Genomic DNA, 22,320 nt, shown 5'->3' with positions numbered 1-22,320 from the left:
CCCTTTTCAAAAGCTTCCTCTGCCTTATAAGTGAAACTCCAAATATAAATCTGTCAGACTCTCCACAGTTCTTTTCAGAAAAAACAAAACAAAACAAAACCTACTTAACACCTGGGTCTCTCAGTCCTCGGGGAATTTGGGGGAAGGCTAGGGGATCCAACTGTGGCCTTGTTCAATTGTCAGATCATTCCCTCAGCCTCTTTACCGGGTTCTCTTAAGGACACAATATGATTTAACAGTGCCAGACATGACAAGTCATCTCTGATATTTTCTAACACAATCTCCTTTCATTGTATATTGCAAAGCAAAATGTCTCTTGAATTTCAAAAGGATACTGAAATGGGGAAAATGTTTACAATATAGGAAAGAAGAAAACTCTCATAAAAATACCTACTCCAGTGAGAGTGAAGAAGAAAACAAAAGAATGTAGCACACTGAAAATGAGAGAGAGAGAGAGAGAGAGAGAGAGAGAAATGCACCTTAATTTCTTTTTATCAATATGATCAGTTCTGTTTCGTTTGCTTTCTGTTACCCTCTAATTATGACCATGCATCTTGATGAATACAACATAACAAAAACAAGCTAGATATTCAACCTAAACTTCTAAATTTAAAAATATGAATCTCCCTGTAGCTACTAGAATCAAAAGGAACATTTTCTACATGTTCTCTATGGCTGCATGGTGCTTTTAATATGGCTTTGGAAGTGAGTTTTTCTGTTTATCCTCCTCTTTCTTCAAATGTTTCAGTTGACTTTGGAGCCTCCAGCATTGTTTTATGGTTAGAAATGGTGATAGAAATGATTTCTTGTAAAAATACTCTCAGAAACTAGTCTCTACTCTACTCACCTCCTTCCCCAGTAGATGTATCCCATGGCTCATAATTTAATATAATTACTTAATCACATCCTATTTCCAGTCACTCACTGGGGGAAGAAGTGAAGAGCCATCTCTAGTTCTTAGAATGCATTATTCTTCTTTAGTGAAAAAAGTATGGAAGTAATTCTTTCTCCTTAGCACCTATCAACTACCACACTGCAAACAAAGTAAACAAACACCACTGCAATGACAAAGCTAAGAAGCAAATGACTTTATCATTAAATGCTGTATGAGGGGACCAAATGAGATCCAAACAAATTGACATTTTATATTACAGAAATTCCAAAATAAGAATTCTAATCCTTACCTCACTCAGAAATATAAGGATGGATGCTAAGCAGAAGATTAAGTGTTAACTTCTGGATACAAAGAGCTTAATATGCTGACACTTATTATTTAACTCATTCTCTCTGAGGTGGCTAAGGGATGAGCATTATGATAAAAGTAAAAAAATAAATAAACTAAGGGAACACAAAAAAGTTTTGGAATTTTTGCTTCTGTTTACAGAGGGAGTTGATGAAATAGTAATTCATATTGGAATTATGCATGAACAGGGAATTTCAATATTTTGTAGATATAGTTCAAGGCTTTACCATATCGTACTGTTAAACTCAAATCTTCATGCTTTTCTAAAATTATAAGCAGTCATAGTGTGTGTGTGTGTGTGTGTGTGTGTGGTATTTGCTTAGTAATATATTAGCTGAACAAATTATACCAAAATCAGGATGGCAAAATAGGGCAGCTAATGGGCAAATAACTACAACTGTACAAGTACATAGGGTTTCGAGAGCAGCAGCATGTAATCCTGGAGACCTGCATTTTAAATGAGGTTCATTGCTAAGAGCCTGAGATTTCAGAGAGAAAGAAAAAAACAAGTGCATTCCAGCAATTAGATAACAAATTGTTATGTCAACCAGTGCCCGAATATTACATGCCCAAATACACTGAACAAGTGCTTTCGATGTCATAGTGAAGATCATTTCTAGGCTGTAAGTTCTTTCCAGGCCAATTATCAATCAAGGGTGAGGACGGAATAAGATATTCTTCCAGTGGACACTGTCTCAGCGGTGTTCCTTCCTCAGGAGGCTACACACAGATACACGTTTTCAAACGAGGCCACAAGTGAAGAAAGAACTCCACCATCAACACAAAAACAGGGCCACGGATTTCCTGGCATGAGCAGTACGTGAGAAAAAGATGACAGCTCTAGGGGAGAGGTACCTAATCTAACCAGGAGCGGAAGAGGACAGCAGCAGGGAGATCTCTGGGGGGAAAAATGTGAAAAGATAGGCTACTTCTGTGTTTATCCTGAGAGGACTCATGCAGCTATCAGTAACACTGATAGATAGTTAGGAAAACAAGCTAATGAGATGATGAGGAATGTTTTAACAAAGAGTTTCAGAAGGAAAAAAGTATAATCATAAAAGCAGAACATTATGTTGCAGCCAAGTACGTACTCTTTTTTATTTTTCACTGCTGCTACTCAGTTCCTAAACGTTGCCGGGCACATTCTGTCTACACAGTGAATATTTATGGAAAAAAATCAGTTCATATAGGATTTTATTCTCAATAAATGATAATTATGAAGTCATAATAATTGTTAACTCCTAACACTAACTCAGTCACAATGTGATTGTTTTTCTCAGAAAACTGGAGAGAGGGAGGGAGACGGACAGCGTTGGGAATAAAAGTTTAGCACTGAGAAACCTCAGTCCTTTTCTTCCAAACTCAGAAGTAATCAATAAATCTGCAGAGCTGAAAAATTCAAGAAATAGAAATATGAGCATTTGTATTAACCAGATATGGTAGTGCTCTTCACTACTAGGGAGATCAAGAAGCAAGGACTATACTTTTGAGGTTAGGCGGAGCAAGTTAGCAAGGCCACTTCTCAAAATAAAATTTAAAGAAGACTGAGGATATAGCTCAATGGACAAGCAGTTGCCTAGTATGAATTAGGCCCTGGGTTTAATCCGCAGTACCCTTCCCACCAGAAGTTTATGTTAGATATACGGAGAAAAAATATTCTGAAAAAGCATGGAAGAGAGTTGTACATATAAAAAAAGACTGCAGGACATGATGGAGAGACTTCTATTCCGATGTTTCCTTGAGTACCTCCAGACCTCATGATACTACGTTAAGCTGGGTCTTCAAGAAAGAGACCCTAGCACCCAGTTTTCTGCACAGAAAGTTTTTAGAGAGTTTGTTAAATTTCTATTGAACTACAACAGAGATTTCAACTGACCCCACCAACTATTGAGACCCCTCTCACTCAGAGGCCCTTCCCAGCTATCAATGTGGGGACAGGAACTGTCTTTATACATCCTCCAGCTCTCTACTCATCATTCTGGGAAGGGACCACTTCTAGGGAGAGGCTCAACCTCGAGCAAGATGGCTTTTTTAGTCAGTGCATTTCTTAGTGAAGACTCAGCCAATAGTCATTAATCAACACTTCTAGAAGCTGAAGTAATAATGACACCTTTGTGTTTTAGTGCTAGAGAAATTGAAAGTGTAAATGAGGACCAAAATGTATAATAATGTGAAATAGGAAGAAAAGGTCCAAAGGGGAAGGGGAAGGGAAAGTGGGAGGGGTAGGGAAAAAGAAAAGAAAAGACAAAAAAGTCTTTGTAAATATGGAGGGGTAGAGGTGTTGAAGGGAGGGTAGGGGAATGTGGAAAAAAAATACGGACCAAGATACAAATATCATCATATTGTATACCTAAAATGTACCATTAGACTTAATGAATTTTTTAAAAAATGAAATTAATTCATTCTTATTGTTCAGGTACAAATTACCTGCACATATAGGGCTGAGTGATGAAATTGGAATGTAAGATCAGTTTGGTTCACTTCTCACTTGATTGCGTGGGGCTCACTCTGAGATTTTTTTTCTGGTATAAATTTTCCATGAGATGTAATTTCAAACCAATAAAATAAGATAATTGCAACAACCATTGTAAATATTAGTTAAGACCAAAATATGTGTCAAATGCCATCTCATTGTAATATTGCCATCTTTTTTAGACAAACCAGATATTGTTCACATTTGAAATTGGTCATTGTGGAATAGAAATGAAAGACCTTATTCTTGGAGTTGACCTGTAAATAAGAAACAATAGCTGCCACTTTTGCACTGTATTTGTAGATCAGCATGTTAAGTGTTTGTAAACTAAACAACAAAAACTGAGCCTAAAAGTGAGTCTACTCATATTTAGAAAATATTTACAAATACTACCAGATTGTGTGTTCTGTTAAAGCAAAAAAGGTTTTTATTTCATTCTTTGTTTCACAAAACCTGGTGCTTATGAGGAACTCAGTATTTTTGGACTGGGATATATGCCCCAGGAAGAGCCATTTCTTTCATCTGTTTTATTTATTGACATTCCCCATGTATCTGGGACAGTACCTGGCCTATGATAGTTACTCAGTTAACTTAGATATTTATTACCTCAATTGAAAATCCAATTAAAATTGAAATTATATGTTGGTGCCTCAGCTATAAATTCCATGTCCTTATATACTCAACTTTGGAAATACATTTCTGAAATCAGATTATAGCGTTCTCTGTGTAGGATAATGAATTTGCCATTTTATCAGTAGATGGCCACATCACCATAGCTATCCTTTTACTGCTCCATTGTCCCAACCTAGACCACTGCTATGCAGGCCTCCTCTTCAATCACAGAGCCAGAAATAATTCAGCAACCACACTTTCTTTTTTGGGGGGTATGAGAAACAGGAAAGAATCAGACACTGTGGCACAAAATGTCTATAGAGCTAATTGTATATATATATTTTAAAAGTAGCTCTTTCAGAAGCTTGAAATCAACCAAGACAGGAAGGAAATAATACTAAGAGAGCTGCAAAGCAAAGGAATTATTTTGTTCTGTCTTTTGCATAAGTGGTCAGGGATAACATTTGCATAAGTAATATCATATTGATTCTTGTAGACAAAGACTCAATAAAGACAAAGAATACATGCAAAAATAAATGCCCACAGGGAGGAAAAATAACCTAAACCACAGTAGACACAGATAGAGGCACATAGTGCTTTTAACTTTAAAATAAAAATAACAATAATAAAGCAAACATACAGCCCCTATAATAATTGAGAACAACAAACACGTCAACCCGGTCAGTTCTCTTTACTCCAAACTGTCTATGTCTCTCTTTGCCCTTGCTCCTTTCTCCCTCATGAAATCCATTTTCGAATGCCATCCCCTCCCCCTTGCCAATAGATCAAGCATTCTCTAACAGGATAGATAGGGCATTAAGAAACTAATAATGATAATAATAATAATAATAATAATAATGAGAAATGGCCTCAGAGATATATTTCATGTGTCTGTCTTTTCCTTGTCTTTCTTCAGCAGAATGCCTTCCCAGCCAGTGGGGTATTAATCATTGTAACAGCAACTGTAAGATAAAGGTCGGGTGAAAATTTGATTGTGCATTATAGTATGAGTTGTGGCTGCATGAATATGTGTCTCTCTCGCTACCTGGTAGGAGAAAGTCGAGAGGTAGAGCAGAAAAATCTGTCATTTTATATATTTATGCTGCTCAAGATGGTCAGGACTGGTTCCCCATTGTTACAGTGGATTAAAATCACTCATGTCCTTCTGCTTTCATCAGAGGTCACCTCTCAGAAAGGGGGATAAATATTATGACAAGTTAAATTCTACTTCTATTTTTCACCTGTCTCAGGGGTGTACGGCAGAGTAGGGGACAAGAAGGGGGCATCTGGAACCAGGAGAAGCACTGTCTGATAGGATACATTTTTCTTTGCTAATCCTTGGATGAGTATCCATTCTTTCACTTACGTAATACTTTGAGTACATAGATTTTCTGACTTAAATTTGAGGAGATTATTTGGATGAGATAGGTAAACAGATGCTGTAATCACTCAGCAAGGAGCTAAAAATATTTAGCAGACCCTTCCTCTAAAAGTGAGGTCCACATACCTGCTGTATGAATTAAGTCACCTGGAAGCCTTTTAGAAATCCATGACGTTCGGTACTACCCCAGACCTGAATCAGACCCTGCACTTTAATAAAATCACCCAGTGATCTAAACACAGTTAAGTTTAATAAGCGTTCCTGCTGGTAATACATGCACACATGCACAAGCATCCTTTGTCTCTCTATGGCACACACAAGCACACAAGTACACACAGGCAGCATACACAGTCAAATGGGATAAGAGATAGAGGAAGTTATACTGTATACACGCGTCAATCAAATTCCCATCTTACAATTTCCTCTGCGACTGCCAGGCATCACAGACATGGCGTGGTGCACAATTATTTCCCCAGCCATTTTATCCCAGGATGATGAGAAAATCTGAGAGAACTTTCCTTCTCCATTTAGCTACAAGAACCAGCTCTGCAGACAACCCAGGGCATTAATTAGAAGGATTCAAAAAGCAAGTCTGTCATAACAGCCTCAGTACATTCATCTCTAATTTCTACAGTCATTTTAACACCCACCAGAAAGGTACTAGTGCACATCCCGCCTGTCCCACCATCTTGTCAAAGACAGAATGGAAATCTCCATCTTGAAGTCTGGCTAGTAATAATTATTGCTCTTGAAATCATTTCCTCACCAAATGTAAATAGAAAATAAGAGATCCATTTTTAGAAAAAAACAATTATTGGACATTCATTTAAACCAGAATCATTGCTTCTGATGACTCAAAAAGACATTTGTTAAATAGATTATTTTTTCCATAGACGTGCTCATGGTGAAGATACTTCCAACAGCTTAAGCAGAGAGGGGAAATATAGGAAAAAATCTTTATTGAAAGTATTATTTTAATTACATCAAAACGATTGACCTTTCTTAACCCAAGCCATTCAATCCATGAAATGAGCACATGGTCCTTATAGCAATGATTATAGAGCATCTCTCTCTCTCTCTCCACTGTGATCTTTCCTTTTCTCAATTTTCCCTTTCCATTCATTCCTCTATTAATTTTTATTCATCCATTCAACTGTCACTATGCAGGCAAGACACCATGTAAGATACTGCTAAAAACATATCGGAGACAATTATGATTTACCAATAACTTTTTTGAGGAACAAAAAACAGAGGCCAAAGGGAGCCAATGTCCATGTAAAAGGCTCATTAGCAACATCATAATAATAAAAAAAGATATAGATGCAATCTCACTTAAAATAGCAACAGTAACAGTAATCTATGATTGAGTGCTACCTTTTCAAGCCCTTATTTTATATTAACTTACCCTATCCTTGGAGGTGGTGCTATAATCCCCCCATTTCAGATGAGGAAACCAAGCTCCAGAAAATATCTTAGCCAAAATCTCACAGTAAAAACAATTTGCCTAGAGTCATGGTTTCAACAACTTCTCAGGGCTGGGGATTTAGCTCAGTGAGACTACGACTGTCTTGCAAGCACAAGGCCCTGAGTTTGATCCCCAGTACCAGAAAAAAAAAATGGATTTTTCTCAATCTGTGAGCTCCGTCTCCCAGTGAAATCTTTCCTTCACACCAGGATGCTTTATTCTAATGCTCCTTGGAAGCCCGAATATGAATCATATTGGCTTTCCTCCTCTGTCTCTTCCTGCTATAGAGAATTTGCTTATATTACTTTCATTCATTTAATATTTTTTCTATTTTCCATAGGAAAATGGATACATATTGAGGATATACTCCTAAGTAAAATAAATAAGTCACACATATGTGTAAATACAGAATAGTTTCTCTAATGTGAACAAACTATAATAGTACATAAGATCCTAATGAGATAATTGACCATGTGAAATAGGAAGAAAAGGGCTAAAGGTGTAGGGAAAGTGGGAAAGTAGGGGAAGGTAAAAGGGAAAGAAAAAAATAGGAGAAAATGAAAAAAATTGAAATAAAATGTTTGTAAATGGGGAAGGGCGGAGGGGGTGAAGGGAGGGTAGGGACAAGGGGAAAAAATGAGAACCCAGACCTGTCATGTAAAAGTACAAGATCCCAATAATGAATGTGACTGTACTGTATACCTAGAATGTACCAATAAACTCAACAAAAGATTTTGAGCTCCAATTTGTGGCAGGCCCTCGATGTTGAGTGATGAATTCCATAATGTCCCTGCTATTGATCTAGTCATTTTTCATATTATCCTTCATCTATGTTACTTCAAAAGATCAGGAAGAAAACAGATAACTATGGGGCCAGCTAAATCATGATCAAGAATAAATAGTGCTTATATAGCATAATCTGCCACTACATAAAACAAGAATGGGCTCTGGGAAGTGGGGTCTTGGCAGTGAGACTCATCCCATAAAGACTGAGAGGTGTGTGAAGGCACGCAGGAGAGTCCAACCAGCTATCCATATACATAAAATCAGGTAAAACAGAGCCTCCAGTTCATTTTCCATTTATACCAAAAAATTAGAAACAGTACAGCATTAAAATAGTTTGTATTTGCCTACATTTGAAGACAGGTTTCTAGGGAATTAAGAATTAAGTTTTTTTTTTTTTTAGAGTTAAGTTATTTGAGAAAAGAATAAAGAGAATAGATTGGGAAGGGAGTCAGTGCAGAAGACGAGAGCACATCAAACACTGGCTGGAGGAACATCTGAAGATTAAAGTCACAATGGCCAAATTTACATGCTTCCCTAAGGAAGCTGGAGATTACTGGTACTAGCCTTTTGAGATTTCAGATTTCCCATATATATAAAGAAGTCATTAATTCATTAGAGATTGGTCATCTTCTCCCACCTAAGATTACTAAGACTACTAAAACTAAAACCAAAGACAAGAACAAGACTATAGATTGTTTGACAACTTTCTAATGCCATCCATATGCCCTTGCTTCTACTACTGGATCAATATTAGCTAAGTATCTGTATTGTAACTGTATTGGTTGATTATAATTTGACCCACATTGTATCCACCCCTCATGACTTTGCTCTATAAAACTTTCTCAGAAAAGTAGGTTAGTTGACCACCTTTCAGGACCCCTCCTGTCTCTCAGGAGCTATTTCTACTCCCTTTTCTTATTTACCATTTCTATTCCCCATAAATTTGCCTACTAAAAAAGAAAAGAAAACTATGTGTGCTTTTACTAGTTCTTAGACTAGCCCTTACTAAAACATGGACTTGGCTACTAAGTCCTATAGAAAGATGAGTCAAGATCAGAAGCCAAAGAGAACAATCTTGCCAGAACTCCAGAACTAGAGAACTAGAGAAAGTAAGATATCTCTGAGATTTCACTTTTGGGGGGAGTGGGATGTTTGGGGGCTTGAATCCAGGGACTTTCTACCATTGCACCACATAGTTGGTCTGTCTGTCTGTCTGTCTGTCTATCTATCTATCTATCTATCTATCTATCTATCTATCTAATCTATCTATTTGTATTTTGAGATTAAATTCTCACTCATTTACTCAGGCAGGACTTGAACTTTTGATCCTCCTGCCTCAGTTTTCCTCTGTCCCTGGAATGCCTTATTTTTAAGGCAAGGACTCAAGAGAAGCAAAACCAGGGGTGATCGTTCCCACTGAAGAGCCACAAAGGAAGGAGCCAAGAGGAAGAAGGGGGCTCCAGGCTACAAATATTGCAAGACATACACACTCCCTTAGGAGGTGCTGGAGAGTGGTGCCTTCAGCCAATATCGTCTGTAGCCTATGCTAAGTTCTATTCCATGCACTGTATGTTACGGTGCTCACAACAAAGATCTTGTCATCCTAGAGCTGACCCTTGATCAGAGATAATAAATATGTGGTGTGATATCAGGCAGTAATAACTGCTCTGGAGATAACAAAGGGGCAGAGGGTGACAGACAGGCCTTCTCTGCAAGGTGCTATGGCAGGCACCACTGGAAGAGCAGAGAATGTGAGTCACTTGAGTAGCTGGGAAGAGCTGTTTGTAGCAGAGGCCAAAGGTAGAGAGAAGACACAGGTGTGCTGGACATGTCCAAGGAAGGTCAAGGCAATGGAGCAAGCAGAATATTTATTTAAGGTGCACAACTGAAAGTTGCCCTAAAGGCATATTCAAGATAAGGAATATTTTACTGCAGTATTTTAACATCAACATTAATAAAGAAAACATTTATTTCAAAAATTATCATTTTAAATAAAGAAGTGACCTAACCCTGTGACAGCCTCACTTATTCCTCCCTTGTTCTGGCCCCATGCTCAAGCAGGACCAAGGTCTGTGTAAATGGAGCATAGTACTAGGAAATATGGTCAGGGAGAAGATCCAGAGGTCACATTGTAAAGACTTTGGTTTTGTTGGCTTTGGACACGGCTGAGTGGTGTCTTGGGTGATTGGAAAAACAAAGCTAATTTCAGCATTAAAAAACATTTGAGAATGGCTGCACGTGGGTAGCCAAGAACTGAGCTCACTTCTCTCCCAGCTATTCAGGTGTGCTGAAGTAAGATTCAGTACTTTATCAATGGCGCTGGTGCAAATTCTATCCCACTACTATTCCAGCCTAACTAGAGAGGCATCTCTGTCCCTCCTCTGGGCACTGGCAGACTTCCAACCTGTTTGCCATCTGTACCTTCCCCACAGTCCCTTTAAATGACTACACATAATTCTGAGAAATGCTTGTCCCATTCATACAAATTAGGGTATTAGAAGCGGTCTGAGGAGATTACCGTCTATTCTCTTTATTGGCCTGGTCTATTCCTACTGCAAACATACAATTCTTTAAGAGGAAGACAAACCTGTCTGGCTTTTCTTTTTCTTCACAAGAACTAGGCAATTCTAGAAAGAAATGTCACTAGAGAGGTTCACCAAACAACAAGTAAGTTAAAGTCCAATTTCCTTCTCCCAAAATTGTTCTCTGAGAGGAGAAAAGAAAATACCTGTGTGAGGGTGAGGAGATGACAGAAAGCATTTCTTGGCTCGCTTTGAAAGTCTAATTAGACTGACAAATCTTCAGTGCCTTCTCCAGTTATGAGGGTTGGCAGGAAAGGAAGGAGCCCTGGAGCCGCACATTATGTAAGGCTGTTAATCAATATTAGTTGAGTCCTGATCCTAAAATAAACTTCCCCTGGAGGCTCTGTTGTTGAGTGGTGAAAGCAAGGGAGTGAAAACTGCATGGATTCCCTGACTCACTTCGTTCAAGTGGGTGATATCGGGGATAAGGTAGAGGGGCCCAGAAGAGAGAATTCTCTGGGTAAGATGACTACTCTTGATGTAAGAGGATCTATACCCTGTTACAGCATGATACTTGAAATAAGATAGATTTGTTTCATGTTCCAAAGGCAGACTAACTATTCAAGGAACCTGGGAAAAAATGGTGTTCTAACCTAGTTCCTGATATGCCTTTTATAACAATATGCTGTAAATATGAGAGACATTCACATTTGATCATTCTGACCTACGAAAATGATGGTATCATTCACTTCAGTCTAATACTAGTATTCTATAGCATATTGTAACTGTTGTAACTGTTGTTGTAACTGTTCTGCAAAGCCACTTCCAGAATATGAGTCTCCCATAGAAAACTCTTTTCTTTGACGAGTTGAGGACTCTGATTTAATCTAGGACCCTCCTATGTCATTGTGGGTTTGTGTGAGTGTAGACAAAATTGCTCTTATTGTGCTTACCAACCCTTCAAGGAAGGCTAAACTCTATGAGAATCTGTCGGTTCTGAATCTCTTAGCTTGAACTGTTTTCTCAATGTGAAACTTTCCACTGAAAGCTTCTGAGTTGCTTTCCATGTCACACTTCCATGCACAGCAAGCCCATAGGGAAAATTACATTATGATCTTTTCACAGGTAATGACACTGAAGCTTAGAGAGACTAATCAACCTGCTAAGAGATGTACACATAAGTAAGAATCAGGTGTCCAGTTCAGAAATTCTGATGCTAAATTGCACCGCTCTTCATGCCGGGATTCTATCCAGAGCACACTTTACCTTTGCAAGCTTTTGCTTTGTTTCATTTTGCAATCTTCAGTATCAAGGCTCATATGTTTCTTAGGGTCCTCAGCTTAAAATTGAAAAGCCAAAGAGGGCTTTCCATGTAGGTTTTATTACAAAACCTAAAATATTGCTGTTTCCTTCTGAAAGTTTTGAAAGTAGTTTATATTCCACTACTGCATTTGTGAAGCTTGAGCTGAAAATGAAATCTCACAAACCTTAGTCTTTCATTTCTCCTGCTTATTAGGATAGTTTCAGTTCAGGATGAGCATTGTGATTTTCTGGCAATTTTCTGGTGCTATAGAGCACTGGCCAATGTCAAGGTGACTTTGCCAATGCCCAGTATCGAAAAAGTGGGTCATGTTCTGTATCCTACTCATAGCTTACAAACAATTCCAAAGGGTGATTTGCACAGAACACACTGAACTCTCTTTTCTCTTTGCTACTAACAACTCAGACTGAAGGCCAAAGATAAGAGAATGCACATTGTTCTTGGAGCTATTTCCTTGTGGTCCTTTACTGTCTTGTGGAAACATTTTGGTTGTATAGGTGAAAGTTAATTGTAAAAGCTTCTTGTTCCTCACTTTTTACTTCTTATTCTGAATGAGGACTGAGAATTCTGGGTGGAGAATGAGTTGAAGCTTCCTGTGTTAGACGCTGATGTACCAATGTCATTATAGTTACCCACCCACATTGAAGTCACCTGTAGTAAAATGCCCATACTGGAGTGTTCCTAGTGGTAAGACCCACAGGGAATCCTATCCTATACACTGCTCTGCCCCCACAACTCCCATCAAGATGAGTTTCAGGCTAAGGCTCTCAAAATCTGGACCCTTGTCTCCCACAAATTGCACATATATACTCTTCTTTCTAACTGGTCTTGGCATGCTCTCCCAGGAATGATCAGCTCTGACTTTTACAGTGCAGTTATTGACATCTGACCAAGTGGAATTTGTTCCTTTGTATACCCCTCCCATTGAACTCATTCTCTACACAACCCATCATCCCTAATCCACACAGTCATCTGCAAATCACTGTCTCACAGTGATAGTTAATGTCCAGACCTTTTGCCTTCCACAGGTTATAAACACAAGAATGGCAAGGGATTTTGATTCCTTTTCTTTGTAATCCTCAAAATAAGGGTAAAAAGATAAACTTCATAACCAAACCTATTTCTCGAGGCTCACAGAACTCTTAAAAGTAAGAGAAAAACTTCAAGATGGGTAATGAGACATTGGAGAAATTCATCCAGTCTCACTATCACAAATTATTTTGATTTATGAGAATTAAATTCAACCCCAGACCTCCTATAATTTCCTATCTCTTTGAAAATTCTTAGTATTAATCTAAACTATTGCTACTATGGTCAAGAGGTATATTCTTTTTTCTAAGGTATATTCTTATAATGACTAAAATATCTATAATCTTACTCTATATGGTATACTTGCTTTGAGCATTTTACTTATATTAGCTCAGTTATCCTTAGAGTAGTATCGGTCATGGCTAGGAACTTCCCTTCCTTCCCCCACTGTGCCATGTGGTCAGCTCAGGTTGGTTGCAAATTCTTACTGCTTGTCCTGTGGAGAAATGAAGTTCCCATCATCTCTCTTGGAGGAGTGAAAGCCCTGGAATCTTAGACCAACAGAATACATAGAGTATATAGAAAATTGGCGCCATGTGTTTTCTTGCCTTGAGACACTCTCCCTGGAAGTTCTGAGACTCCCTGAAGTTTATCCAACTATTCTGTTAAAGGGAATACAGGGAGAATCCTGGAGATCACATGAAGAGGGAAAATACTCCAGTTGAGTCTAATCTTTCCCATTAACCAGCTCAGGCATGAAGTATGTGAAGAAAGCCAAACCCATCAGACCAGAGCTGCCACTGAATAACCCCAATCACTCCACTGAGGAAAGAGAAATTGTTGTAATGAACTCTTCCCATTGTTCTGATCTGTTAACTTGTGAGATCTAATGAGTAGTTATTTTAAGCCACCAAGTTATGGGCAAGTATGTTTCTCAGCAATAGTTACCAGGGTCACCTAGATAATATGAGAATGAACTAGATTTTAAAACTAGGCTATCTTTTTCCTAGTGCACACAAAAAAATCACTAAGCTATAGCCTTACCACTAGGAAAAAAAAATGTCCAAAGCACCCTGATACTGTCCCCAGCTATTAACTTCCAGTTGTTAAATGACTATAAGGTAGGAATTAAAGCCTATCCTGTATTATGATTTATTTGATACCTGTTTACTAAGTACTACTAAGTATGAGATCTTCATTTGAGATTTATCACACACACACACACACACACTTAGTTTCTCAGTAAGTACCTTAATTTTTTTAAATTTGGAGTACTTTAGGCATTTTTCTTAATACAGGTTCAAGTTCCGCTGCTTGGGCACAATAGCTGTGAGTAATTTAATATAATCCATGTCATTCAAAAGTGGTTCTACACTCATGTCTGTAACACACTGGAATATCAGAAAGATCAAAGCACCAATTTCTTCCAGGAGACTAGAGCATTGTAAAGCTATCTCAGTTCACTCAAAAACTATTTTTTCATGTTCACACACAGTCAGAGCAACTCTAAAAGCACTTTGCAGTTTTCCTTTGATCTGAAATCAACACAAGTAGAAGTCCACCTGAAATAAACTCCTCCAATGATGCTTTCTTGGCTCATGCTTTAGGTAGAACCAGTAGATTTTGAATAGCTGGGTTTTTATACTTGTGAGCTCATGTTTTTTTCCCTCCAAGAACAGTCTCAATTTAAGGCACTTTGCTTTAATAATATTATCAAGAGTATCATTTGGAAAATGTTCTATGTATGATTTCACACGTAGATGAAAAAATGAAAGATGGCCCTGGCAAATATGAAATCCAATCTTTCCTGCATGTTTTTATTTTCTTTCTGAAATAGCTCCCGGAGATCAAAGCTCTGTGAATGTTCTTCATCCAAGAAAATGATCTAGATCATAGAGATGTGTTGAAACTCCAGGGCCTTCACCTTCTTCATCCCAAGTCTCCAGGGTCCAGGACTTGAGCTAAACTTTGGACAGAGTGCAAGGGTTGCTGTGTCCTCTGTCCTAACTTAGGCTTAATGTGGTCTGTAAAGTGTACTTGAAACCAGTATAGTCTTTGAGATTAGTTGTTCAAGTTTTTGTGGGACATAGGGCAGAGTTCATATGGGTAGTTAATAAAAACAAAACAGCCCCAAACCCTTGGCATAGCGTTACTTCCTATCGGTTGTCTTTACAAAAAAACATGGGGCATTTTTATCTCTCATTCTAGTCTATTCACTTTTGCAAGGCTTTGGCTTTCCTCCAAGATTATGTATTTACACGCCCTTAAAAACAAAGAGGGTCAACATATTTGCAATTCATTTTTATAGCCTTGATAGAAGTAAAAGGAAAAGCATGTAGATTTAATCCAATTACTACTGGCCTCAAAGGAAAAGAAATACACTCTAGAGAAGAGTTGTAACAAAGGGCAGTCCCAGAGATCTACTTCCTCTAAGAGAACACAGGTTCTATGAGGTTTAGAGTTATGATCATTGGAAAGATTCTGTCCCTTGAAATCCAGTCTTCTCTAGAAGCCCTGGATTTTTTTAGTTTGTAGAAGGAGTTTAGGAATTCACCCAGTCAGCTCCCATATATGTACTTGCTGTGGGAGGGAAAGCCACAAGCTGAGAATTACCATGGCTTAGCCCCCGAATCTCTGTGTAACATTAAATTCTCCCACAGTCAGTGAAAATTTGGCTTTAAAAAGGACTACAGGATTAGCCATTCCAACGAGAAAAAAGCCATTTGCTCCTCTGTTTCCCACAGAGTTAGCAGAATACATTCTGACAGAAACAAAACAAGTCTGCCAAGACCTGTGCAAACAGAACTAGCCTTTCATCATCAATAAACAAATCTACTCTTGAGCTATAGAGAGTCATAATAGAAATATATATTGCCTTTTATCTTCTTTTCAGTGAGAGGAGTGAGGTGTCAGGAGTTATTGCTTTAATATTAACACAGTAGCACTTTTTCTTTTGATTGTGTGTAGGTATGCATAGAATAGAACCTGTGATTATAAGACTGTTATGCTAGCCAGCTTCTTGGCAGCCTTTGGAAAACACATAAAATTGGCTGATCACATTATTGCCACTGTTTTAAATTGTTCTTATGGAGTTATGATAAGAAGGCTTCTGGACTTCTGCTCAAAGAAGAAGGAAAAGGAAGATGATACATTTGCCTCTACTTAACTCACATAAACTTAGTTTAGAAAAGTGGGAACACATGGAAGGCTTAACTGATTATTGACTTTAAATTTACAGTGTACACTGGAATCAACAGAAGGATGATGTCCAAGACTCAACTGAGTTCCTGAGTAATGTCTTATTTTTTTTTTATTATTTATTAATCTGAGACAGGTTTAAGGCTATGCTTGAACTCACTGTGTAACCCAGGCTGGCCTCAAACTTACAGTGATCCTCCTGCCTCGGCCTTCAAAGTGCTGGGGTTACAGGACTTCACGACCACACCCAGTGGTGGGTAAATCTTAATGTTGGAAAGCAGAAGGGACAAGTACTGATCTACTGAATTTATTACAAGCACTAACTAGGCTAGGGGCAATTTTTCCACAAGCAATTTCAGGGTCTTATTTTATGCCAGAGACTTTAAGGCTAATAACTCGATTAACCTCCTATTCCCTACTAACTAGATTTATGAAATGCCAAGGGAGTCAGCAAAGTATTAAGCTCTAGTTTGGATATAATTACTTTAAAGTGGAAAAACGAAAGCCTTACCATAAAACTAAGGACTTCATTTCTAGCTAAATTCAACTCTTCATTTTTCCTAAGGTAATTAGTATCTTGGTCAAACATAAGGGAAACCAAATGGACCCCCAAAATGATGAATGGTTAATCAAGACTTAATATGAGACACAAAGACTACATTTTACAAGGATAACTTAAACTTCTAGCTTCAACTGCACTTGGTTTAATAGCATCCATTGGCCTCATATTCCAACAAAGCCATCTGGAGGATGTGAATAGAACTGAACTGGACACAGTCTTTCTTAGGACAACAAAATTTCCTTTCCCTCTTTCCCTTTCTGCTATTTGAAAATAAACAGTAATAAAATGAGAGAGGATTTCATAGGAAAAGTGCAGTTCATTTTGAATAACAGCTTAAACATCTCAGTGACAAATATGATACAAATCATAACCGCAAGCACCACAAGATTCTTATAACTGTCTCCACTCCTGGGTCTTATTACTATGAGCTTTGTCAGATGACCTTCCCATAAACATAGCAATACCAATTATTTAATTACATACAACGCTGACCGTGATTGTTACGTTTTAAAGTCAGAAATTCAGAAGCAATTAATTCTTAGTAAAAGGCTTACCTGAATGCTGGCTGTAGAGCGGTTTTTGCGAGTTGTAGTAGTAGCCATTGTAGTGGTGGTTTCCATAACAGTCGTAGACATTTCTGGTGGCATGGAGGTGGTCTGTGTGGTTCCCAAGATGGATGGGACTTCTCCCACCAGCCGGACACTTCCATTGATTTTAATGTTAGGATTGTTCTCAGCTGCCATGTTGAGTACCTTCAGGCCATCATAATAGAGCCCAGAGAGCTGGCCTTGAAAGAGGCGTCCTTTGTCCTTTCCTCCAATGGCTATTTGCGCCTGGGTGTTGAAGATGGTTAGCTGCCGGCCTAGTGGGTTGGGTGGAGGAAATATTATTATTTCCATACATTTTCCCCTCCTTGCCTTACCCGGTCTGAATGGACCAGGCATCAAAGCAGATGTCCTTGAGCATTTGAAAGGGGAGAGATAGACAACAAAATCTCAACACTGATATTGGCAAGTAACATATCATTATCTCTTCCACTGTCTAGCTGAAAATCCTAAATAACCTGAATAATGAAGTCCTTCTTTTTTCCTCTTGGGAAGAAGAAATCTTGTTTCAATGATGAAAGCTGTTGTGGTATTCTTTTATATGTCATTATGGATGACAGAAATATCCAAATAAATAATGACCAGAATAAATCACTGATGCTTACTGCTTTGACTTTTTAAACTACAAATTTAATAATAGCAACTGAAAGAAATTATATGTGACAAACAAATACTCAGTGAGGTGATTAAGACCACTTAATTTTAAGAATAGAAAAGATAATTAAATTATATTAATTGAAATTAAATTTCATATTAAAGACTAGGATTTATTGCACACTTATAAACATTGTAGTCACCAAAATAATAATTTCCTACATCTTCATAGTAAGTAATATTCTACCTATATTTATTGTTTAACAATATCATGACAGATAAATTCCTATAACTACCTTTTTTGGAGGCAAGAGGTTATGATCATATAACTAAACTATACTCTGTAGTAGAAAATAAGTCAGCATTAATCAAACTGTTGGAATGGAATTAGGAAGGTAGGAAATATGTCACTCAGAATTGGTAATATTTTTAGAAGAAGGGAGATTCTAATGAAGAAAGCAACATAAGAATCTCCTTAAATTATATAGAGCTACATTAACAAGTTGAAGAAAATCAGTAGTTCACTCTATTTGGAGTTGTCATGAGGGGCCATTTATACTTCTGTAGATTGAATACTAGCAGAATAAAATCATGGCAGAAAATAGTTTAGAATAGTGAAGCGATTAATCTTACTCCCAACTATTTCTTATTTTTTAAAGCCTATGTGAAGTTAGATCCTTCCCAGAAAAAAATTAAAAAGATTCTTAAATTTCATTTTAGTTCATCATGGAAGTGACATGCTAAGGCTTTCTTTAGTGATATTTCTTTAGATTACTCCCTTATGCTTTTCCTGGAAAGGGAAAACAGACAGTATTCGAAGTAAGTCATATCCCTTCTGAGTCTTTCTTCACTTCATGTAGTGATCAAACAAAACTCCATTCATCCTGAACCTAATCACTGGATTATGTCAGCTATAAGAAAACTCAAAACAACTTTGTTTTATTCTTGCCTGATTATTAAAAGTGGACAGACATTAGGAGACTGAAGTGTTTGCTCTACAATCTCTGATTTAATGAGCAGAGGTATATGATGCCCTTTGGGCCCTTATTCTCCACCCCTATTACACCACTTTCAAGGCTATGAAAATGCTTAGCTTTCCTTAAAGCTCTGGTGTATAGTGTGGAAGCTACATAGTGTATAGTTCTTCCTCAGTGTACACTGGTGGGAGAAATTAAAGCAGCAGAGAAGGGAAACTGTGTCTGTTCAGAGGGAACTCTTTAGCCAACTGTCACTTTAACTTTTCAGGATTTATTACTCAAAAAGAATGTATAAATAACACCTATATGGAGACTTAAGGAATTAACTAGTAAATTTTGTTACAGTCAAAATGATCTGCTCTTTACAATAATCTCTAATGCATAGAAAAGGGATCTGCTGGCCTTAGTGATAACAGAATTATCCAGATCCCAAGGGTGCAATCAAATCAGATGGAATAGATTTCCATTGTTTTTGCACCAATTCCTTCAGGGTCCTGTTATATGCATAGTTGTCTGCCCTTCGGCCTCTGTCCTCATCACACAGATGGAACCAAAGTTAAATGTCCAGTAACACAGTTTGCTCATTTTGACAACTTTTTCTGTGGTTTCTTAGCTTTCTACATAAAAAGTGGTATAACTGAAGTGGTGAAGAAATACTGCTTCAACATAGGCATTGGAGTATGTAACAGAAGTTAGAAGAAGGTGCATAATTAGATATTTCAAGGGTGAAAGTTCAATATCTTACACTAGACAGCCCCAGGGCCCAGGCATGTCTTTCATACCCACAACCATTGTCCATTCATAACATTTACCCATTTTTTGTTATTTGTATATAATCCAGCACTGCTGGCTAGCAAGTGGTTGCATAATCTTGATTACAGGTAGAAGCTTTTATAATCTAATATTCTTGAGAGTACTTCATGATGATAACTTCTATAATGGTTTTCATCTTACTTTCTAGGAAATATTTATTATGCTAATGCTTGAAAATGAAAAGAGGGCCAGAGAAAATTGAAATTTAAAGCTGAATTGCACTAGCTGGAAATGATATAGTTCACTCCATAAAGTGGTCTTTGCTCGCTGGAAACCGACCCAGGCATTAGGAGAAGCAAGACATGTTCAGGGGCTATAATATTAAACTGCTGCTTCATCCCTGGTTACCACTGCTTTCCCAGAGAGATTCTGACTAATCACTTCTTGCAAATGAAACTGGCAGGGTGAGACAGGGAAAGAGTTGTCTGTTCAATTTCCCATCATGTCATAGAAAGTGCTTGGGGTTCTATCTGCTTTTTTGCTTTATGATGTACTTCCAGCTAGATTTGCTTTTCTTTTGCTTGAAAATTTGCACCTAATACTCTGTACATTGGGTTAGGTAGCTAAAAGCAAAGATAGCAATCCTAAAGGAAATATAAAACATATTCATTCTCCTGCCTTCTCCTCTGAGTGACTCATCTTTCTCAGCTAAGCACGAGAATGGGCACTGCCCTCTCTATATGGGATATGAAAGATAAACTTCAGAAAGTCTCCCTTTTCAGGGTTTGCCCAAAATTTCTCAAAATCAATGCCATATTTATTTATTCTCATTAGTGCTGTGTTTGTTCTCATTCCCTCAGTATTCTCATTAGTTCTTATCTTCAATAATATTTTTAAAATAAGTGAGCATTATAAATATAAATATATCTGTGTGTGTGTGTGTGTGTGTGTGTGTGACATACATAGATTTCTCAGTCTGAGAATCATGCTTTCAGGAATAATATGAAGGTTTTTGTTCATTTGGTTGGTTGGTTAGTTGTTATTTTGGTTTTTTTTTTGGTTTTGTGGGGGGACACCAGTATAGGGTTTGTAGTAGTTTTGTTTTAGTTGTTTGTCCTCTTGGAAATCCTTAATTGTTACCTCATTTGGACATTAAGTTCACATATGCTTAAATTAAATCTTTGCACGTCTCTAGTCAGTGTTGCACAAAGACTAATTAATTAAACCTCAGAATACCCTTGGGGAACTGGCAGTATAATTTCTCCTCTCCTCAGATGGGAAACCTGAGACATAAAGAGGTTAAGTGGATTGTCTAAGGTCAGAAAGTCAATCAATAGTAGACAGAGCCAGCAAACAGACTTGGGAATGCTATCACCTAGCTCTCTTCTCCAGTGACAAAAATAACTCCAAGAGGCATTCCAAGTACTTCCTAGTGCGTCTGTCTAATCATCTTTCTGTCGCCACCCTTTATATTCACTGTCACAAGATCTCTCAGTGCATATTTTCCATGACTTTTGATGGGAAAGATAGCTAGGCAGAGGAAGAGGTAAAGCAATAGAATAAATAGATGTTACTCACCCAAATTACAGAAAATAGAATTCAGTGAAAACAATGTAGAAGAAAATTGGACAGTTTGCTAATGATTCTTTTTAATATTATATGACACATATTAGATGAAGAAACTAGGATGCCTCCCTCCATCCCTCCCCAAACTCCCCTCTCCCACCTCAACTTAGGCATTTGAAAACATCCTTCTATCCAAAAGCTAATTCATAACAATGCTAGCATAAGGAAAGCTAAAGCCTACCAATACTTTATAATGGTTGATACAAATGAAAATGCCTGGCATGCTATTCAACTTAGACTTCAAAAGGCAATGGAGTAAAATAAAATATCTTTAACATAAAATTGAAAGAAACAAAAAAGTTCTCTCAGGCACATGAGACTCAGACATGCATCTAGTTTTCTTTTCCTTTTTAAAAGTGAGGCAATCATTGTGTTTAATGTTAAAGGGACTTTATGAGCTGATGGTTACTAAACAGAATTATTTGCTTTTTAGAGTTATTCTTAATTTATTTTTAATTAGATCGCATATGTTGAAAACAGGGCAAACAGTTAAGACTTGGTGAGGATTTTCTGTGTTTAAAGGTCTGAATGTCTTCACCTAACTTAGAATTGCAGTGGTTCTTTATTTAGTAAGAAATACCCCAAATTCCTCCTCATCTGTAATGCAATCAAATCTCTACAAACTTTAAGGGCTCACTTAAGGTTTTCAAGACAAGAGTAGCTTATACTGTCTCAAGAAAGAGCAGAATGTATAGCTTTCGAGACATAGAGATTGTCTTCAATAAAAAAATAGTAGTTTATCTCATAACCAACTGAAGCCACACAGAAAATTCTAACGAGTTGTAACCGATGCCCTCTTGTAATAAGAGTGGTTGTTTCATTGAGCATATCAGAAACTGTTTTGCCTTTCATGAGCCTTTCCCCTTCCAACTCATTGTCTTCACCACTTACATGTTTGTTGCATAAAACATCAAATACACAAAGGCATCATGCAACCAAAGTGTAAAATAAGTTTGTTTTCTTTTAGATTCAGTCAGGAACTAGGATGCAATTAATCTCATAAAAAAAAAACACACTTTTGCCTCTAGGGTTTGAATTTGAAGGCAAAAGTCACCTTTCTCATTCTTTTCTTAAAAACAAATGTTACAACACATTGCTTCCTTTATAACATTTGTTTTAATCAGTTTACGTTTCAAGTCAGTCTATGATTTTTTTTTTTTTTTTTTTTTTTTT

The 22,320-nt window shown here is 37.4% G+C and overlaps 1 protein-coding gene across 36 annotated transcripts in view; it reads right to left on the bottom strand.

The window, feature by feature from the left end:
* Nrxn3 (neurexin 3) overlaps positions 1-22,320 on the bottom strand; it is a 1,525,607-nt gene that overhangs the window by 123,452 nt on the left and 1,379,835 nt on the right. For all 36 annotated transcript variants that reach the window (XR_004518320.1, XR_004518321.1, XM_033766713.1 and 33 more), the window contains one exon: positions 17,147-17,454. Coding sequence is in view for 34 of the 36 variants with exons in the window: in XM_033766713.1 (XP_033622604.1) it covers positions 17,147-17,454 (308 nt within the window). In the remaining 2 variants the exon portion in view is untranslated. The remainder of the gene's footprint in view (positions 1-17,146; positions 17,455-22,320) is intronic.

This window comes from Fukomys damarensis, unplaced genomic scaffold (genome assembly GCF_012274545.1).
Source record: "Fukomys damarensis isolate Sample0158 unplaced genomic scaffold, DMR_v1.0_HiC HiC_scaffold_21, whole genome shotgun sequence".
NCBI lineage: Eukaryota > Metazoa > Chordata > Mammalia > Rodentia > Bathyergidae > Fukomys > Fukomys damarensis.
This window is presented reverse-complemented; position numbering and strand designations above follow the sequence as displayed.